Source organism: Labrus mixtus, chromosome 11 (genome assembly GCF_963584025.1).
Source record: "Labrus mixtus chromosome 11, fLabMix1.1, whole genome shotgun sequence".
Lineage (NCBI taxonomy): Eukaryota > Metazoa > Chordata > Actinopteri > Labriformes > Labridae > Labrus > Labrus mixtus.
This window is the reverse complement of record NC_083622.1, coordinates 29,608,304-29,629,618: the sequence shown is the minus strand read 5'-3', so window position 1 is coordinate 29,629,618 and position 21,315 is coordinate 29,608,304. Positions and strand designations below refer to the sequence as shown.

Genomic DNA, 21,315 nt, shown 5'->3' with positions numbered 1-21,315 from the left:
CATAACAATATTATATATCATAGTTTAAAATTTTGGCTTGGCACCTTGGATGGCCGTTCAGATTTCACAGGGGGCTCCTTTTGAAATCAGGCTACCCATTGAGTGGGTCCTCATGTATTGGGTGCAGACTGATAAAAGGAGGGGTTGGATGTCTGAACCCTTCCCAAGACTGTTATTATTGGATAGTAGGAAACAGCATATAATGTCTACACCATCCAGCATAATTTGAAATACTTAATGCTGTTCACATGTCGCCGGTATAGTGTATAGCCTTAAATATATAAATTAACATCTGGACTCTGCAGCTTTGTTTCACTTAACTTTATACATGAGTTTACACACGAACATAACTGGTTTCGACATATAAGCCATTTACCTATCTGGTTAAATTTCCAGGTCCTATTGGAATTATACACTTGACAGTTGGACATTTAATATGGCTTTAAATTAAATTTAACCATGGAAAAGAAAGACGAAAGGTTAGAAAATATGTTTTCTTGTGCTGTTGTTTAGGGTCATTAGACTTGTATGTTTCATTTGCGAAGTGTAACCACCCATTCCTTTCCTTTATGAGATGATTGCATATTTTTTATAAACCGACTGGATCCATCAGTGTAAAGGAATTCTGGCTAAAGTTCTCTTAGCCTCGGTTCAAAATCTAATAGGCCTATGAAATTAATATTTTACTCTGTCTTGTTTTCATGTGGAAAAAAACTACAAATCCCACTGTTGCTTCCACTTAATGTTTTGTATTTACTTGTCTTTCAAGCTCACACAAATATAACAAAAATGATCAGTATCAGTTTTTGAAGTATTTAAGGTCAAATTTTGTATGTGTGTTCTGTTTACTGGGGTAACTATTTTACAGATAACGAAGCCTAAAAAAGAGAAATATTTTCAGAAGGCACAGTTTGTGAAGAACTGCTTTTGTTGCCTCGTGAGGGCACAGCCTGTAAACCATTGCTTCCTTTTCAAGAGATTACCCTCTTACATTAAGTTGTCATTGCTGGTGCACAGAAGAAGAACCATAGTGTTAACATGACACTTCAGTTCTGCAGTACTGAGACTCTAAAGGAACTCTTGAAAACTGTGCATTTTGAAAAGTTGCTGTTCATTGTTGTATCATAGCATTTAAGATATGTATTGTAAGTGTTCCGATTGTGTCAAGATGGTGGTGTAGAGTAATGTGTCCTTTGTTGTTGGGTAGATGAAGCCTAGTGCCAAATGCATACCATTGCCCGTCTCACAGCCCCATTTGCAACACCAGGACTCTGTGCCCACTGAGTTGGAAACAGCATTTCTCAAGTATAAATAAAGACTTGTTACTGTATTGATTGATGGTGCACTTCAACAGCGAGGGGCTAAAATCAATGAGCGCCTCATGGAGTCTGAAGTCTGAGGGCGGAAGACTGATGCCTGTGAGGCTTACCCACCAGAACAACCCAAAGCTTACTCGTAAATAAATAAAAGAGAGCATTTCCTGAATAATTTCCTGCTTGCTTTTTAAGAATATACAGAACATGAAAAATTATTTACTAATATTATTACTACTTATTTAAAAAAAAAAAAAAAATGGTCTTCCTTACTGTCACGATTTGGTCTTATTTAGTTTTGTATTTCAGTATTTATGTTTCCATGTTTTAATTTCTCCTGTTTATCCTAGTGTTACTTGTTTCCCTTGTGTGTTTTTGTCCTAATGTTTCATAGTTTAGTCTTTAGTGTTTCGTGTGTTATTTTGTAACTTCGTACCCTAGTGTTTCTTTTTGTTCTAGTGTGTTTTTGTTACTTTCTCGTCAGAAGGTCAGAAGGTAGAACATGTGAAATATCTTGGTGTGTGGGTCTGCTTTTACCTTTAAAACAAACATTGACCATATCATAAAAAAAGTAAATTTTAGTGCTGGTGTTTTATATTGATCCAGACATTGCTTCACATTAAATGTTAAAAAGAAACTTGTCTCACAACTCATACTACAAATAATAGACTATGCTTACATTGTTTACTAAAGTGAATCTAAAACTGATCTTCATCCCCTTAATGTTTCTTATAATAGACTCTGCAGATTCATACTAGGTTGTTCTTTTTTTACACATCACTGTAAAATGATAGATACACTCATACACTAAGTCATGTTTGTGGAACAAGTTGACGCTTAAGTGAAAGTTAAAGCCAGCAGGCTAAAAGAGCACAGTCACACTGGCCTTGTTGTCATACCGTGCCTGTTCCCCCCTCCCCCCGCCCCCCCCACATTCCGGTTACCTCTTGTACATAACGTCATAATACAGCACATGCATGGCTTTATGTTATTATGAAGCATGCTCAGTTTTCAAACAGACGAGAAAAAATTCAAAAAGGGACACGCGGTTGTGTCCGCGTCTGCACCTAGGAGAACAACACAGAGAACATGACAGCTACTTTACTGATTTTGTGTCTTATTTAGAATATTTAATTCAGATACATCAGGGAATAACAAAGGGAATCCAATTTTCAACAAAATCAAGGAATAAACAAACTAAACAAAGGTAAATCATGACCTGGCTCATAAGGTTTAATCAACCCTTGATACCCTGCATCAAAAACAACACTCAGTCTGCCTGAAATTGAGTCAATACCTGACATTCATCATTCGCGTCCAGCCAGCCTTTTAATTACTGCAATGAATTCCCCACATGGCTTTAGCCACCACTTACCTGCTATCTAAATAGGGTGTATTGTTGAAGCTTTGCTTTGTCTAGACACTATTTGATGGATAAATAGTAAGGGCAGATGCTTTGTTAACTGCCTTAAGTTAATTGTGGAAATTCAGCTTTGCAGCAGTTGGATTCTGGATGAGAAAGAAAAAATAAGTGTCCTTATCCCTTAGACATAAAGGTGTATCTGTTGTCATGGAAGAGCTTAAACTGAAATATTTGGTCTCCCTGATGTGAGAAATGTGCAAGGTGATTACAGACATGGAGCACAACCAAACTATAGGCCATATCCCTAAAAAGTTGAGTGTAAATGATGCACAATTCATCAGTAACCAATAGATATAAGAGTCTTTTGTATTCCACTCATGCATAATTGCGTTCAAACAGCATTCAAAAATTCTAACTTGTTTTAGAAGCAGTAACCATCATGAATGTGTTATTTGAATAGTAATTGATTGGTTATTCCAAGAATAGTAGAACATTTAGTGTGTGCCCACATTGTTTATTATGTTGATCTATTTTCTAAACATTTCCATATCAATGCCCTCTAGTTTGTATAAGCTCATATTTCATTTTAATGTAAATGTTAAAAGTATGCTGATTAAATGGTGATTATGAGACGTTGTAATTTGAATACAACTGATTTTGCTGATGACTGCAATACATATTGATGATAAATACAGGATGTGAAATACAGTGTCCATCAACATAGCTAAAGAAATCCAGGCTTACCTAGCGCCATCTTCCAATTAAGCTTCAAGCCGTTCGTTTAATCAAGGCTGACTCAAGGCAGGCTTGCATAGCCTCGCTTTGTGCAGGCACACAAGTTTTGTAAGATGCCCAAATGAATGGATGAAGGAAAGACGACCAAAGGTGTCACAGAGAGGGGAATGTTCGAGCTCCGTTTTTTTTACAACAGCTGAACAAACACTGCTGATTGAGCTGTGCGAATAATTTAAAGATTTTATTGCAAGAAATGGCAAAACTGCAGACAATAATAAGCCAGAGAGATGGCATGGCAGAAGATATCGAGAAACTAAATGTGCAAGTTATTGAAGTGTTACAATTGTTTCATGTTACATGTGCATTTCACTTTATATTATTCTGAGCTCTTTTCTCTTTAGTAAAGCACTTTAAATTGCCTCTGTGTGAAATGTGCTGCACAAAAAACCTTACCTTCCGTTGTTAATTCATTACTAAATGAATGTCCAGGATGGATTCATAGATAGATAGATAGATACTTTATTAAATTCATTAAATACTTTGAGGATATAGCCTGTTTACCTGCACACAATTTCAAAAGAAACCCCGACAGAGAAAAAAAGGAAAGCTGTAGGCCTACAATAAAAAAGTATGTATACACCAATAAAATGCCAATCAACCCGTACAAGAATAAAAAAACCCTTTATACAATTCAAGTCACAGATTAAAATTAGATCGTCCAATATAGAGCAGATCTCTGTTACAGCTGCACAGTAGCATTTATATGGCAAGGTACAGCACTGTCTGAATGGAGGTGGTGCAAATTTATAATGAGTCTGTGCATACTTTAAGGTGTAATTGTTCTAATATATCATTTTTAAAGTATCCAACAAGAGGCTGTCTCTTTAAAACAGCTGTGCAGCTGAAAAAGTCCACGAGTAGTAGATCACTATGTGCTTTTCCCGCTGCAGAGTGTGACAGATATTCTATATATTAGAACCAGGCTATGTTTAAAATAGTGTTGTAAGCCAACTTGAAAACGACATCACTACAATGCATTTAGGTTGGTAGGCTAATTAGTCCTACTGGGTTAGGTGTGTGTTTGTTTAAAATAAAATGTAAAATGATCTACCACAGTGGTAAATAACTACAATGAACATTTTCCAAAATTATAAATAAAAGTTTTTAGTCAGCCTTCAGAATTCGGGAACTGAAAGAACTAGTCATGTTTAAGGGATACTAAGTGAAATAGGCTATTTGACAGAATCTGTATTAAAATAGCATCAGTGGTAGACACAATTAAACGCTGAGCTGTAATATTAAATTATAGCCTTGAAATAATATCAAAAGAATATGATTTTCATCTCGATCATCAGTGGTTGACAATTTCAACATAAACGACGAATAGGGAAGACAACAGACCATGCTTTAAAAAGCGAATGGAAACATTTTTGACTTTGCCCGGCTTCTGTACCTTTACCAGGAAGTTATGATTTAATTGAATGGTCAATGTTGACGTTAGAGTGTGTGTAGTTTTACAACTATTTATTTCAATATGCGTACCAGAACCGGAGCTCAAGCACCGATCAATGATGGGCCAGAGAGAAAGGTAATTCGCCGCGTGTGATAGAATGATATCGCGTACGTTAACGATAGTTAGCTATTAGCTAGTGTAGGCTACTGTACACGTGACAACCCTCTCCGCACAGTTAATTCTGATAGCAGCAATATCTCAGCAAACATCCTCACATTGTTTTAAAGAAGGAGACAAAAAGGACACTATTTAGTTTTTGCCAATCAAATGCTGTCTCCCTCTTCGTTTCTTCCTCTCTAGTCTAATGCTTATGTTATAAAATGAACGACACGGCATCACACAGTGTCCCCTCATTTTGCGAAGAGATGAGCCAAATCCCCTTTTAAAAACATATTTTTACTTGTTCTCCACATTTAACTGAGATACGGTTATTCAATTCGACATGCACTCACAACCGTCAAGTAAACAGTTGAAATCGCTTTGCTAAAAAACACTTGTAAACACGAATCCAGTTATTCTTTAAGGAATTAACAACTATTAACACTCATGGAACTAACTCTGAAATAGTTTAAGTAGTATTAGAGATACATAGTGGATATAAATATTTTGGATACAATTACAATATGAATATTAATGATTTTTAAAAAAGTACTTTTCCAGATGAATGTGTGAGTTACTGGCATTTTCTTCTCTACGTTAACTAGGATCTAGATCACAACCAAGCTAAGGCTGAAGGCAGATTGTTGAACAGTTCTACACTCCTGAATATAGCTAAGTGTTTAATTTTAATCATCATCATCCCTCCATTCCTCAACTATGCATCGCTGCAGAGAGAAGGACAGATGCTCTTGCCAAAAGGTTCTCTGCTTTCAGTACTTTCTTAAATTAACCTGCTAAACACATAATGAGAAGTTTTCTGTGAAGCTCAATCTCCCTTTCTACATTTTCTCACTTATTTCCAGATGGCCAGATTGTTGATATTGGTTTGGGTCAAAAGATGCATATTTTGTGTAAAGGAAAAGGAAAACCAGTTGGTAATAAATCCTCCAAATATATATACTTGATCTGCCATGAATATTTTACTAAACTCAGCTCTATGTCTGTGTTTGTTAATTGAGTCCACCACTTTGTTTAACTTTAGTCATATTGGATGCACCAACGGGAATGTCCTCAGATGTTTGGTTGCATGTCCAAGAAAGTGTTGCAGCAATAACAAAGGTAAGGAAACAACATAAATACTTTGAATTGTATAGAATTAATTTATGATGGAAATGTTATTGCTTTTATATCACTATATAATAAAACAGTTCAGCACATCATAACTGAAACACAGCATTTATTGCTGATGAATAACACTTAACACAAACATATATTGTGGGTGAGTTTAATTAAAAAACAGAGTTTTTATTGTAAATGTTTTTTAACCATTAACTACTAAATGGGCCATGTTTTTTTGTGCTAGGGGCATTTAGGGACAATCTTTGCAGTGGCCCTGCCACATCGTCTTTGTTTAACGAGGACTCAGTACAGCAGAAAGCCGGGGCTGACAGCCTGCCTCATGTTGTTTGTCTGAAATGTGACCCAATTGAGGTCACTAGCTTGTCTGGAAAGGGACAAGATACATCCAACCAACTACATTTCATAAGCTATAACATAAAACAAACCCTATGTATACTGCACTGTAAATGTATCTTTTTCCCCCCAGTGTTACTCATATCATGCCATATCATGCAGTAGAGCTGAGTCCTGATTGTGAGCGCCTAGTAAATAACACAGAGGATGTTGTTATTTAATATAACAACTCTGTGCTGTTTTGTTTGTCACTTGGCTCAGGTCTGTACCTATGACAGAACAGGACTGGGCTTTAGCAAGCGGCTGATGCAGAACGAAACTTCAGGAACAGAGAAATTTTGGGGGATGTCAACAACTGGACGGTTTGTAATGCAGTTACAGTAGCAATCACCTTGAATGTAATTGAAAAAAATTGTCAAAAAATATGGACTGATACTTTTTTAAGATAGACTTAAAAGTATCAGAACCAGGAAATGTGGGATCTGCAACAGTACCTAAATGAAGCTGTTGAGGCCCTTTTAGCTATTCAATAATTTACGTACTGCTATTATCCCTGTCACTGACACACTGTAAGGTTATATGTACAATGGTATTCACCTTTGCTGGTTGTAGTAGCATTCCTGTGGGACAAAATGTTTTAATTTATTTGTATTACTTTTAATACTTTTCAATCAATTAATTCATTTTTATAGAGCCTATTCATAACAAATGTTATCTCAAGACACTTTACAAAAAGAGCAGGGATAGACCTTACTCTTGGTTCCATTATTTATGTAGACCCAACCCACCATGAGCACAGCCCTAAGCAAAGTTACAGTGGCAAGAAAAAACGTTCTTTTAAGAGGCAAAAACCTGGAGTAGAACCGGACTCATGTTGAACAGCCATCTGATGAAAGTGTGTTGGGGTTGTGAGGGGATAGAGGGAAATGCATCAATAAATAAATAATATTTATAGCTACACTGCCAGTTCTAATGGTAAAAGTATGTGTAGCAGTGTTTATTGTATGATGGGGCGGGGGTTTATTGGGCATAAGTAGTGTTGATGTTTTTCTGTTTGTTTGCAGGCTCAGCGAATCAGATTACTATCAATTTAAAGATAATTTAACGTAATTTTCTTGGATGATCTAAAATAAGATTATTTAAAATAATATTTTAGATAATCTTTAAATTTATTGCAAAGGGATGTTGTATATGAAGTGTAAGTGATTTCAATCTCAGTGTAGCGAGTATATACAGACAGTGTTTCCCACAGAATGAGGTCCACATCTTTTTTACTCTTATCTTAGGGTATATTTTTATATATATAGTATATAATATGAGTTATATTAGGTTTGTATCTATATCAAATGGGGGTTTTCTCTCTCTAAAACAATTACGTTTTTGAAACAAACAACTTTAATCTGCTCATCTAATCCACGCAAAGACACAAACACCAGGGGCCTCATTTAACAACAGTGCGTAGAGTGTTCTAAATTCTGTCTTACGAATGAAATTTACAATGTTCCTAAGTACAAAACAAATCTGTGTTTGTAAAACATGTGAACGGCGATCGTACGCACATCGATAAAGGTAATCAGTGTGAGACGAGCGATGAATAAAAAACTGTAATGAATAAAATAATGTTCGTAACTCTCTCGCTAAGTGACCCAATTAAATGATTTGGTTTCTTCCCTTTGTCCAAGTTACTAAAAACTTGTTGCCAAGAACAAATGCTGCATGAGAGAAGGTGACAGGTCCGAGGAGAAAACACTAAAATGAGGTTTGATAATAAGATCAGTGCAAAACAAATAAAAAAGCAATTAAAGCTACATGTCTGTTTCAAACTAGACAAAATCAATGATTTGGGGTTTTTAAGAGATTTCGGAACATGCATCTATGTTGAGATTGATTCAGGCGTGCTGTGACACGCGTGGTACTTTTTAGTTGTAGTTTCAATGTTCTACCGCTAGATTCTGTGCACAAGCATGCTCAGAGCTGTGCTCATATTAACACTCATCTCGAAGTGACAGAAAGTTAATAAATTCCACTCTTTGCGTGGAATTTTCTTAATGCACTCATTACGTACAGATCCTCGTTACGCACTGTTGATAAATGAGGCCCCAGGAATATGCCTCACGTTTTGAAAAGTTACACTCAATATTCTGTTATTTATAGGAGTTCAGCATCAGCAGCAAGTAGCTCTACATTAACATTATTCAAATGAATTAGAGAAGCTTCAGTTTTGTTACACTTTTCTGCACTTTCTCCCGAGCTCTTTCTCTTGTGTGTGCAGCAATTTTGAGTAAATCAAAAACAAGTAAAATCATGGTGTTCATAAATGCACTTGGACGGCCAGCCAAGGTATCGTCTATATTTGGGAATCACTGACAGAAATTCATATAAGAGCTAATAAAGTAACCAAAACCCAAAGATTTACAATTCATGATTAAAAACGAGTCCATTTTTGTATTTAAAAATGGAGGAGAACGTTTGGATCCTCTGTTTAATGTGTATACTGTTAGTTTAGTTTACTGGTTTATTTGACAGGGACCATGCACAACACAACTCTGGGTCAGAGTTAGCTTGGGCTAATTTACATCTGCTGTCCCTGGTAAATGTAACCACACAAGCAAAAGTGGCTGTTCTTAAGTTCTTTGCATTGTTTCTGAAAATGTGGACTCATGCCTGCATTGCAAACATATGCTTTCCTGTGCTTAACACACCAGTCTTTTGCTTTTTAACAGAGTTGTCTAGCACTACATCTAAGAATAGTGTTGTCTCGCTGATGGTCAGCAATCTAGTTTACCTTGGCATCTTGCCCAGAAAGCAGGTGGCAGCTCATTTGTGATACAAGCAATTTATTTTCCAGAATTCAGTATTTCAAGGAGTTTGATGACTACGTTACCATAACCATTTGGAGTCTTGTGAAAACTCATCTCAATTTGAAATCTCCTGATCTGATTTACACCACAAAAAAACAAGGAGAGCTGATGGCTTTCAGAGAGGCGCTGCTGCATTTTATGTCATCAAAATGTTCTCCTCATGATACAAGTTTGATGGGCATGTGTGTGAAAAGAACAAAAAGTCACAACCCATGTGTATGCTGTCATTTGGGTCTTAGCAGGGATATTAAAGTTGATGCTTTGTCTGGTAAGAGAAAATGGAAGACTAAAAATAACGCTGTCCTTACCATTACATCAGTTGCTCAAATTTTTTACTTCTAGTTTAGTTTTAGAATTTCTGACAATATTTATCCCTTTAGGGATTTTTTTGCTTTTATTATAACTATCCAGTTGGCTCTTTAAATAAATGTTGTAGATAAGAGATTAATACAGACAGAAGGAGACTTTATTGTCCCCATAGGTAAATGTGTCATTAACTGACAGAGATAAATGATGTCCTGTGGTGTTCATCTTGCATGCTGGGAGTCTAAGTCACACCTAGCTGAATAAATAAACCTGATTGTCCAGTTTGTAGAACATTTTGATCTTATGCAGAGACAGATTGTTGTTTTTGTCTTCCAGGATGGTAGATGATCTGTACCGACTTCTGCAGACTGCTGAGATAGCCAAGCCCTTCATCTTGGTGGGCTCTGAGCTTGGCGCACTCAATAGCAGATTTTACAGCCACATTTATGACGTGTAAGTACTGTTGAATTGAAATACCTAAAGGAACTATACCAGTTTTGCACAGAAAGGTCTTGATGTCAAGTGAATATCCTATTGATTTTATGTTCAACTATTTTCTGGGGATGTTTGTCACAAACAACAAATATTTGACCTCCCTTCCATTTTCATATCTATATACCCACAAACGCCTGAACGGCACCTCTCCTCTTTGAATACACACAGCAGCTTGTCCTTCCCTGCTTTTTTCCATAGGTTTATTTTTTGTGTGTTTCTGCTATTTTGACAATATTCATCAACAGTATGTTTTATGAAGGCACTCAAATGACATTACTTGCTTTAAGAAATGTTTCACCTGATATTCAACTGTCACAACAGGTAAGCCCTGTGTGCGGAAGCTTCTTGGTAATGACCTAACGTATTGCAACGTTCATCCTAAACTGTGAGTGCAGGATAACATCAGCAGCTGCAGAAAAATATTCAAATGTAGGCATAAGGAGTTTCAGTTTTAACATGAGACATCACACCTCTAGCTCTCTCCTGTGCAAATAGCAAGTTTCCAAAAAATAAAAAAATGAGTATCGCTTATGTGTGGGAAACGCTGTTGCAATTGTTTAGGATTTATTTTTAGAGAGTGTCTAACTCTGAATACACTACATTGTGTTGTTTAATAATTTTGAACAACTATGTCAATATTATAGACCTATGTTGATATTTGTTTGACCATATGCCCATTTTTTTGCTGCTTTAAAAACATTTAAGTATCTGATTTTCTGACTTTTGGTAGGTTCCATCTTTTGTTCTTTGAATTTAAAGAGCAGTAGATATCTTTGGTTAAAGGGAGGTTGTAGTGAGTCTATTTATTTTAGTCTGAGAGCTCTAGTGAGACATCTAGTGGCAAGGAACAAGGTCTATAAAATTGAATATGTTTTTATTGAACGCAGTGCCACCGAATCTCCCAGCTTACTAAACATATCAAAGTTTCCTTCCAATAAACTACCATATGCAGGTCATTTAATATACCCTTCAGTGATTAACCTGAAAAGCAGCCAGCCAGAGGGATTTAAGGCTAAGTATGTAATCATGCACTATATTGCTGCCAATAGCAGATGAAATGAAGTACTGCTGAGTGAATGACACCTTCCAAATGGAATTATTGGCCCTGGATCTGGTGAATGTGTGGTCACTTGTCTGTTGGGACAGAAGAAATGGAACGCACTGGATAACACTATCCGTCTCACACTCATTACTACTGGAGCCATAAGGGAACCATGGGACAGAGGACAGTTGAATAAACAGAAAGAGGAATGTGCCAGAGGGGTAGCAAGGACAAGGCTGTTTATTAGTCTGACCTCACACGTGTGTGTCTGCTCTTCTTCTTCCTCAGGCAAGTGTCAGACCTGGTGCTGATTGATCCCATCCCAGAAGAGCTTTTTGAGGAGGACGAGTGGAAAGATTACTGGTGAGTTATTGCTGGGTTCAGGCCAGGGGCGTAGGTAGGACAGAACTAGGATAAGGGGAAAGAAAGAAAAAGAGGAAATGGCTGGAAAGACTAAAAATCAGAATCAGCTTTATTGGTCATGTATGCTTACAAACACAAGGAATTTGTCTTCAGTGAACTGTGCTCTCTATGTATAAAGTATAAAAATGAAATATAAACAATAAACACAAAATAGCAATGACTAATAAGACAGTGGTGAGTAGTGCAGAAGATGCGGAAATAAACATGATGGTAGAGTTTTCAGTATTTACATTAAAGGTGTGCTTAGATTGATAATTTAAATACAAATAATATATATATGTAGATTCACAGTGCAGGGTTATTACACAGTGGTTACGGTTCTGACACTCTGTGACTGTCCATCAGAGTGACAGCCTGGGGAAGAAACTGTTCTTGTGTCTGGTTGTTTTGGCGTACAGTGATCTGTAACACCTCCTGGAGGGGAGGTGTGAGGAGTCTGCAGTGATGCTACAGGATCATAGCATAGGTCCGCGGGGAGTCGATGTGATGCAGGATATAGTGCAGACCCATGTTGACTGCATCATCAACCAACCTGTTTGCCCGATAGGCAAACTGCAGGGGGTCCAGCTGGTGGCTCAACACCAGTCTCTCAAAGGACTTGGTGACCACAGATGTCAAGGCAACAGGCCTGAAGTCATTTAGTCCTGTGATGGTGGGTTTCTTTGTTTTGTGGATTATGGAAGCGAATGGTGATCAGAATTAAAAGCTAAAATGAAAATGCATTTTCAGAATATGGGTGTATTATTTGACTCAAAAATAAAATGATTACTCATTTATCTAATTTGCATTTTAGTTTTTAACTTCAAAAATGCAAATTCCTTGACTAAATTAAAATGAAAGTGAATGGACGGGAACGCAGTGCTTAATCCACGCTGCCTCAGTTAAACAAGCGCTTCTGTTCGCTTCTCCCGTCGGCGGACTCTCCGGCGAATTCCATAGAGAGCTGCTTCTCCTCGGGCAAGAATCTCCACTTAACTTTCTGTAGCGTAATTAAATTATTAAGATGTTATATCTTTATTTAACCTCGGATTAAAAGAAGGGGGCACCACTTCCTGTTAAAGGAAGAAAATAACTTTAATGGTATAAGTTAATTAATTAATCAGTCAGTTTCATATCTTGAAAGAAGTAAGTTCTGGAAATGTTAAATAAGAAAACACACAGACAAAGTCCTGAATTTTATGTGTAAAATTTAATATAAAAAGGGGTAAACAATAATGTATAGATGAACCAGATAAAGAATATGATTATTATGATCGGTATAATGCAATTATAATGTATGGTGACATTATATATTTAGTAATGAGATAAGACGCGGTATTGTTTGAATGACTTGATCAGAAAATGGTCAAAAAGAAAAAGTTGATAAAGTAATTTTGGGATTCTATTTGGATTTAAAGGAGGGCTCTGAATAGACACGACTCATGACTTAATCTTCCAACACCCCTTGCCACCAGCAGTCTTACTGTGAGATGTGTTCAATTGAACTCCGCCGGCTGGTCCCGCGTTTCAGTCCCTGGCAAGAGGTTCTTTTCAGGCCCAGAGAGGTCCACGGGCCAGATTAGATGCCTTGACAACTTGGTCGGAGTATGCAGCTGGGATGGAGATTGTACGTCGTAAAGAGTCTTTTGATACGTCGATTTCCAATTCAGATTAACCGGATGGCCATCTTGATGAATCCAAACAAAGTAATTGGCATTCAAAATTGAAGAGCAAAGACTTTGGAGAAGAAAGTTAAAAAAACCTTGCTTGAGCCAGAAAGAATTGATGTTCCAAAAATTGTGCGTGAAAAAGAAAGTTCGGCAGAGACTCGTCTCTACGGCACAAACTTAAAAGAAGTGATTCGGACCGAAGTCCGAAGAGAAGAGAGCAAGAGCTGAAGCTCTAAACTTCAAGAAACCAAAACTAAGAAGAACCAAAGATCTGAGCTCAGTGTGAACTCTTATCACATGGATGGGAGGAGGGGGGTCTGCAGGCAAAGAGGGGTGCCGCCCACGGGTGACTCCCATTCTGACTAAGATTAAGAATAAGAATCTAAACATATATACGTCACCATACATTCATCTTGATATTATTTCTATCAGATCCACGTTGATGTAGGTTCACATCATATATTTAGACAAACATTTCTATCAGATTCATGTTGAGATGAAAATCACACCATCTGGGAACATCCTCAGTTAATCCCAGCCTGTAGGTGAACAACACATATTATACAGTCAACATTCTTAATAAGACCTATTAATTAAGTAGGAAAAGAAATTGGTGTCTTTAAATAACACCTTCTATAGCTAATATCAAAGAGTATGCTTTATAACATGTCTAAATGTATAATTATGAAGGTTACGTATTCATGGATATTCTAACACTAGATGGCAATATCGCTCCACGTCAAATTCCTATTAAACATAATATAACTCTTATTCCTGTTCTGAAGATCAGATTTTGAGTTTAAAAAGATGATTATAATACATTCAATGTGACAATTACAAATATCTAGATGAAGAAAGACATAAATGTTCATTTGATGCAGAATTGAAAGCTGTGGTTTAATTCAGTTCTTCAGCAGTCCTTCAACAGATGGTCAATTTTACGACTTTGCAGAGACTGGTTTCGGTCACAGTTCATGTCTTTTGGGTCAATTCATACATAGCAGAGTGTTCTGTTTCCGCTCGATTGTTTATTCCAGGTGTGGGAGACTTAAATCATTGATCAGTTCCTTTGTTCCTTGGTAAAAGTAATGTTAATCCACAGTCCTGAGTCCTGCAGGAAGAGAGGTCGTAAAACGTGGCTGCTGACAACGGCTACATTTCTGGTTCGATGAAAACTGGTGAGAAAAGTTTGGCAGAAGACAGTCCAATGTTCTGTGGTTCTTCTCTGTGAATGAGACTAGTAAGCTGATAGCTTGCACTGCTGAACATAACTTACAATAATTTAATGATAATTTGACTGTATTTGAACAATATCACAGGCTCTAAAATTAATGTAGCGTAAAAGCATGAAGATAATAGGAGTTAAAGCTCAGATTAGAAGTGTTTAACATCAGTAAATCAATGAATTGATGTGCTCAAGTGGAGAACTGAAACTCAGTTTATACTCTGAGGAATACTCTTGGACACAGGTAGTAGGAACCCGACCCAACTCTAGCTCAGGTAATGGGGGCTTATCTCTGACTTCACTCTTATTTTTCTTTGTTGATTCAGACTTGACTTGGACCGCATCACCTACAACACTGCTTCATAAAAAAATGTTGAATCATAAAAGTGCTGGCAGGGCGTTTGGGAGTAGTGTGAAATGGCCTATTTGCAGTCAGACAAAGAAAACACCTTATCTATATTTTGCTTGTATGACAACAATATTTTAACAGCCATGTTTTTAATTAACAAGCACTTTTCATTATCTTGTAAATCTGTTTGAATTTATATGTTTTCTTCTTACTTTTTTCAACCATGAATACAAACTGGTTGATGCATGCCCTCACACTTTATTCAGATGGTTGAATCATGTCTCCCATGTACCAGCTTCATCTGACAGCTCTAGGGCAGGGGGGGTTGTGGATACATGACACAGCTGTTACATTAATCAGTATAGTGAAATTCATGTCTTTGTTAAAAAGCTGCTGTCAAATGGAGCCCAGATTCAGCCAATCTGCTCCAATCGATGAGCCTTTCTTTCTACACGAGGACAAAATTATTAGCCCCCCTATGAAAATTTCATTTTTTTAAAAGTATTTCCCAAGTGCTATTAAATAGAGCAAAGAATTTTTAACACAGCTTTTTCAAACATCCTAGTTTTATTTTAGATGCTTACATTATTTTACTTTGCACACAGAAACGAAATTATTTCACAAAAACCAAAAACTACCAGGGTCAAAAATATTAGCCCCCTTAAGAACTGACCTTTTTATTGAGCAAACCACTGTTGTGCAATGATGTGCTTTAACTTTGTAATGCTCAAAGCTTGTAAAATCAAGTTAAAATTGAGGGTTATCTCCCAATTTACACACAGTATAAAAACGTCAGTAAGGGTTTGAGCTGTCACTTGAGAAAGCATCATGCCAAAAACAACAGAAATCAGTTTAGACTTGAGAAAAAGAATTGTTGATGCTCACAAAGCAGGAGAAGGATATACAAAGTTATCACAGCGTTTCCAAGTGTCAAGAACTGGAGTGAGAAGTATCATCAAGAAATTCAAAGAGAGCCACACAGTACAGAACAAGCCTGGCAGAGGTAGGAAGCGAAAGATTTCAAAGACTCTGGAAAGAAAACTAGTGAGAGATGTGTCTAAAGACCCCAGAACAACTGCCAAGACACTAGTGAATGACTTAGCCAAGTCGGGAATTGTAGTCTCAAAGAAGACAGTCACTAGACATCTGCACAGGAATGGACTGTGAGGTTGCAGACCAAGAAAAACTCCACTTCTGCAGAAGAGACACCTTCAAGCCAGACTGAAGTATGCTAAGGACAACCTGGAGAAAGATTATGCATACTGGAAGCATGTCCTTTGGTCAGATGAGACGAAATTAGAGCTCTTTGGCCATAGAGACATTGCTTATGTTTGGAGAAAGAAGGGAGAGGCGTATAACCCAAAGAACACCGTCCCCACAGTGAAACACGGTGGTGGGAGTATTATGCTGTGGGGATGTTTCAGTGCGTCTGGAACTGGGAATCTCGTCAAAGTGGAAGGAATCATGAAGAAAGAAGGATATGTGAAGATTTTGAAAGAAAACCTCAAGCAGCAAAACTGGGTCTGGGTCGTCGCTTTGTCTTCCAACACGACAACGACCCAAAGCATACGTCGCTCCTGGTGAAGAACTACCTCCAGAAGACCAAAGTGAACATTATTGACTGGCCTGCACAAAGCCCTGACTTGAATCCCATTGAAAATCTGTGGGGTGAACTGAAGATCAAGGTCCATGCCAGAAGGCCATCAAATCTGGAGGAGCTTGAGAGATTTGCCAAAGAAGAATGGGCTGGGATTCCTCAGGAGACGTGTCAGAGACTTGTTGAAAACTACAACAAACGACTGCAGGCTGTTATCCAGCAAAAAGGATACACAATTGACTATTAGCATCAGGGGGGCTAATAATTTTGACCCTGGTAGTTTTTTCATTTTTGTGAAATAATTTAGTTTCTGTGTGCAAAGTAAAATAATGTAAGCATCCAAAATAAAACTTGGATGTTTGAAAAAGCTGTGTTAAAAATTCTTTGCTCTGTTTAATAGCACTTGGGAAATACTTTTAAAGAAATGAAATTTTCATAGGGGGGCTAATAATTTCGTCCTCATCTGTATATTATGATAACAATGGAAGCGTTGCATTTCTCTCGTTAGAGACAGAAGAAATGCTCTCTACATTTTCTATAACTCCAGGCTACTTATGAATCCCTTTTAGCTTGCTAGCTTTTTCTCTTCACTATTGCAATTATCGTACCATATGTTTGAAGGACATCTTACTCCAAAGTTATTTCCAGTATATAATGTATAGAGGAAGCTTATTTTATAAATCTTTTTATCTAAATCTCTGGTGTTGAGTTAAAGTTAAGAGACTGCTCCTTCCCATTAGAAGTCTTTGTTGCATGGAGTTTTAGGTGTAGTGTAGACTATTGGCTCACATATGTCTGCTTTGTGTCTGGCCATGGACAAGCAGCTATTGTGATTGCAATGTTTTTGCTATTCTTTAATAGAAAATGGTCTACAGAACAAGATTTAGATTTTATTTAAAATATTCAAAGGAGTTTTCCAAAACATGAGAAACAGCTAACAGCACACATATCACAACTCATCAAGGTAAAAGAAAACCTTTCTCTCAAGAATATCTTGGGGCCTTTATTGTAGAGGAGGGCAGTGGATAGACTAGGAAACAGGGATGAGCGAGGGACATGCGACAACGTGCTGAGGCTCAGAGTCAAACCCAAGCTGCCTGTTTTAAGAGCTATTTCCTCTTTACAAGGGCTTCGCGATTTAACCATACCTAAATACCTTGGATTTGCAAAATATACTTTTGGGAGATTAAAAAAAAATTTAGACAAATATTTAACAGATCAAAAAGTGTTTTTAAGTGACTAAACTCAATTCTTTAGTAATTCATACCGGCAAACTTCTAGTGAAGTGCTCTTTTTTACAATAACAATATTCCGGCTCTGTGGACTCTAAAATGACCATCACTGGTAAAAGGTTTTAGGTTTTTTTGGAATTAGATTTTTTCTAGTGAAAGTTATAGTTAACATTACAGGAATTGTCCTGATAAACTTTTCATCTTGTGTTTAACGCTTCTGGGAATAACTTTAAATTTGTGCTTTTCTTTGCGACGATGGTCACAGCGGCACCACTAATGCCTTCTCTAATCCTGCACACATGACTTAGAAATGTCAAATGTACTGTATGGGAATAATAAAGGTTCTTCTGGCATGCGTGCTGTATATGACTATGTCTGAGACTTACTTGTTGGCAGCAGTAAGGAGCATTAGAATAATTACAACCCTGTTTCCAAAAAAGTTAGTACTTTGTTTAAAATGTAAATAGAGACAGAATGTGGTCATTTTCAAAACTTCATATTTCATTGAATGTGCACAATATATCAAATGTTGACACTGAGATTATTTAATGTTTTTAGAAAAGGATATGCTCATTTTGTTCATGATGCCTAGAAAAACCTTTCCAAAAAAGTTGGGACAGTGGAAACAAAAGACTGGAAAAGTTGTGTAATGCTCAAATATGGTGGAACGTCTCACAATGAATGACTTCAGATGTTAACAAGTGATTAACATGATTTGGTATTAAAAGAGAATCCTAGACAGGTAGAATCTTAAAATGGGGAGAGGTTTTACAATCTGTGAACGACTGTGCTGTTTTTATTGACATTTTACACACAAGGCCCCAACTTTTTTGGGAATAGGGAGTATAACTATCAATCTTCAAGTTGTTGGTCTTGTTTGCTCTTTTAGATCAAAGCATCAGAATTAATTTCTGTCTGTTTCATAAAAAATAAGCTTTGAAAAGATCAGGTTAGCAAGTATCGTGGGATAGTCCTTACACTTTGGTGATGATTTAACTAACCTGATTCTGAAGCTGAAACACCAATTTTGTGGTTAGGGTGTGTTTTCAAGCATCTCTGTAAATTATGTCAATCGAAAATGTTATTGCTTTCATGTGTTTGTTTGCAGAATAAATCCACAATTTTATGACTTTCTCAGTGTGGTCCTTCTAGATATGGCTAAAGGCCTGGATCTATGCCTGATTGGGTTATGTGGTCTATGACAGGGAGCATATGACTGTCACTTTGACTAAGGACCAGTCTCACATCTGCTGTAATAATCACAGTCTAGACAGGGTTTAATATGGGTGAAAAAAGAGATGTCTTCATCATTCTTCAAGGCAACTTGTGTGCCAATAGATTTAAAGGCAAACAACTCTTTTATTCTCTTCCTTCCAGTCTTCTCCAATGAAATACAATTCTACTGTTTTTAATCAAACTTTTAGTGGCAATATGCTATCTCTAAGTGTTTGTTTGAGATTGCGTCGTTCTTCTCTGCTTTTTATTTATTTAAAACATTTAACCATGCACAAGTCCTAAATACCTTCCTTGTAGTGTTTATACTAAAATGCTAATTTGCAACAACTGTCCACGGGAGGCTTTTAGAAATAACAGATATAAATGGAAAAAGACAAGAAAATCAAAACAGTTCAGTAATAAATACAAGGGCCCGACCAATATGAGATTTTTGGATCTGATACCGATACGATATATATCGGCCCATATCTTTCTGAGATCTTTAGAGATAGATATACCAACATTTTTTTTGATCCCTCAAAAACAGTTATCAAACACTTGTGGAAAAGATATATAATGAAGACAAGATTTGACAAGTTGAACAAAGGCCTTCTTTGGCCAGAATAACAACAGTGCACTGAAACACTAAACTTAAACTATATCAATATATATAATAATAATATAATATAATTATATATCAAAAATAAATATCAAACTTAAGTTGAAATGTATCTAATAAAAAATGCTGCCTTCCTTCATGTAGTAGTCATACTTCCACCCTCAGCCATCTGAAAAATATAAACAACATAAAGTTATTAAACGAAAAAGTCACATTATAACAAAATGTTGTGTTTCTTTGCTATTGATTATTGCAATTTCCTTTACTTATTCAGGCAAAACTTAAGTGGAATCAAACAATAGAAAATAGATTAGAATATCATAAGTAATATTTATGAAAAATAATATACATCACAAATCAGTCAGTCTTTGATTTTAATGTAATTAATCTATTTTTTTTCCACTATCAAATACTCAGCTGCAACATCCGGGACATTTGTTTCTACAAATCCACTTTCTCTATGATCATCAGCTGACAAGCTTCTCTTTCCTTTGTTTCCTGGGAAACGAGTCCCGCCCCATCTAGTATGTTATATATCAGCACCTTGCTGAACAGCACAGGCTGCTGCTGAGCAGGTCTGTGTTAGCACCAAGAGATGCTGAATAAACACTAAACAAACACTCTGAACACTCTAAAAAGACACAAAGTTTAGCGGTTTCCTTTCAATTACCCCACACGCTGCAGATTTCTTTCTCCCATTATTGGGAACAGCCTTGCAATAAAGGCCCTGACACACCAAGCAGACAGCAAAAAAGTAGTGGCGACGAAGGCCGCCTGTGGCTTCCCTTCATGTCTTGGGGCCAAAAAGTTGCACTAGAACACTCCGCAAAGACTACAGCTGACAACCAACCACCACGTACGTTCTGCGCATGCGTGAGAGAAAATAACTCTCCATGCCAGCAGGGGGCGGTAGTCCGTTGTTATGATATGAAAGACCATTTTCACACCGCTGTCGCTCACCACTCTTATTATAGATATCCTACTAACCGACAGTCCGGCTAGGACCGATGGCCAACCATCTCCTTGGTGTGTCACTGCCAAATATAAACTGACTAACATAGCATGCGAGCTAATGGCTAACGGCTAACATTTATTAATAATCACCTTACTGGCTCTCTGCTAAAAACACATATTATCAACTAAACAATGCAGCATTAATTCAAAGCAGCACTACGCTGCTTTCTCCTGAGCTGCAGGCATTATAGAGAAGTGATTGCCCTACATTTACTATTTGTTCAGCTGCAGCAGAGTACAGTACACAGCCAATAGACGGCTAATTATTAGCGCCCTAATTAATTTACAAATGTTTGTTATATAAGCATGAGTGACCATGGTCACGGTTATATAATAATGATTTTGAAGAGGGGAATGACATAGTAAGCATTTATTAACATCATTAACCAATGTTTATTTACAAAATTGTTTTAAACTTACCATGAACACCACTTGACTCCGGACGTCCGAGCACGAACCGTGCAAGGACCCTCTTGAAACCCTAGCGATTATTCTTCTTCTTTTTATTGTTCCTCCTCTTTGCGGCCACTTTTTAGGGCCTGAACATGCCCGAAAACTCACCAAACTTTCCATGGTCATCAGGTCTCGCGAAAAATTTGATATTTTGGTGGTTTCGTAAAATGGCTCAGTGGCGCCCCCTTGAAATTTTAAAAATGGCCTCCCCATAAAGGCTTTTTTCACGTACACTCACGAAAATTGGTACGCATATTAAGCTTGTCGGGACGGACTAAAAATCCTCTTGCAGCGTTTCAAAAAACCCGACAGGAAGTCCACAAATTAAAGTTGAATTTC

At 37.1% G+C, this 21,315-nt stretch overlaps 1 protein-coding gene across 1 annotated transcript in view; it reads left to right on the top strand.

Annotated features, from left to right (window-relative positions):
- The first annotated feature begins 4,839 nt into the window (after window positions 1-4,839).
- Window positions 4,840-21,315, top strand: part of si:dkey-122a22.2 (uncharacterized) — a 30,737-nt gene continuing 14,261 nt past the window's right edge. Inside the window, exons 1-7 of the mRNA XM_061051237.1 lie at window positions 4,840-4,999; window positions 5,629-5,782; window positions 5,887-5,958; window positions 6,066-6,142; window positions 6,758-6,858; window positions 10,000-10,116; window positions 11,489-11,563. Coding sequence (XP_060907220.1) covers window positions 4,946-4,999; window positions 5,629-5,782; window positions 5,887-5,958; window positions 6,066-6,142; window positions 6,758-6,858; window positions 10,000-10,116; window positions 11,489-11,563 — 650 coding nt within the window. The 5' untranslated portion in view covers window positions 4,840-4,945. The remainder of the gene's footprint in view (window positions 5,000-5,628; window positions 5,783-5,886; window positions 5,959-6,065; window positions 6,143-6,757; window positions 6,859-9,999; window positions 10,117-11,488; window positions 11,564-21,315) is intronic.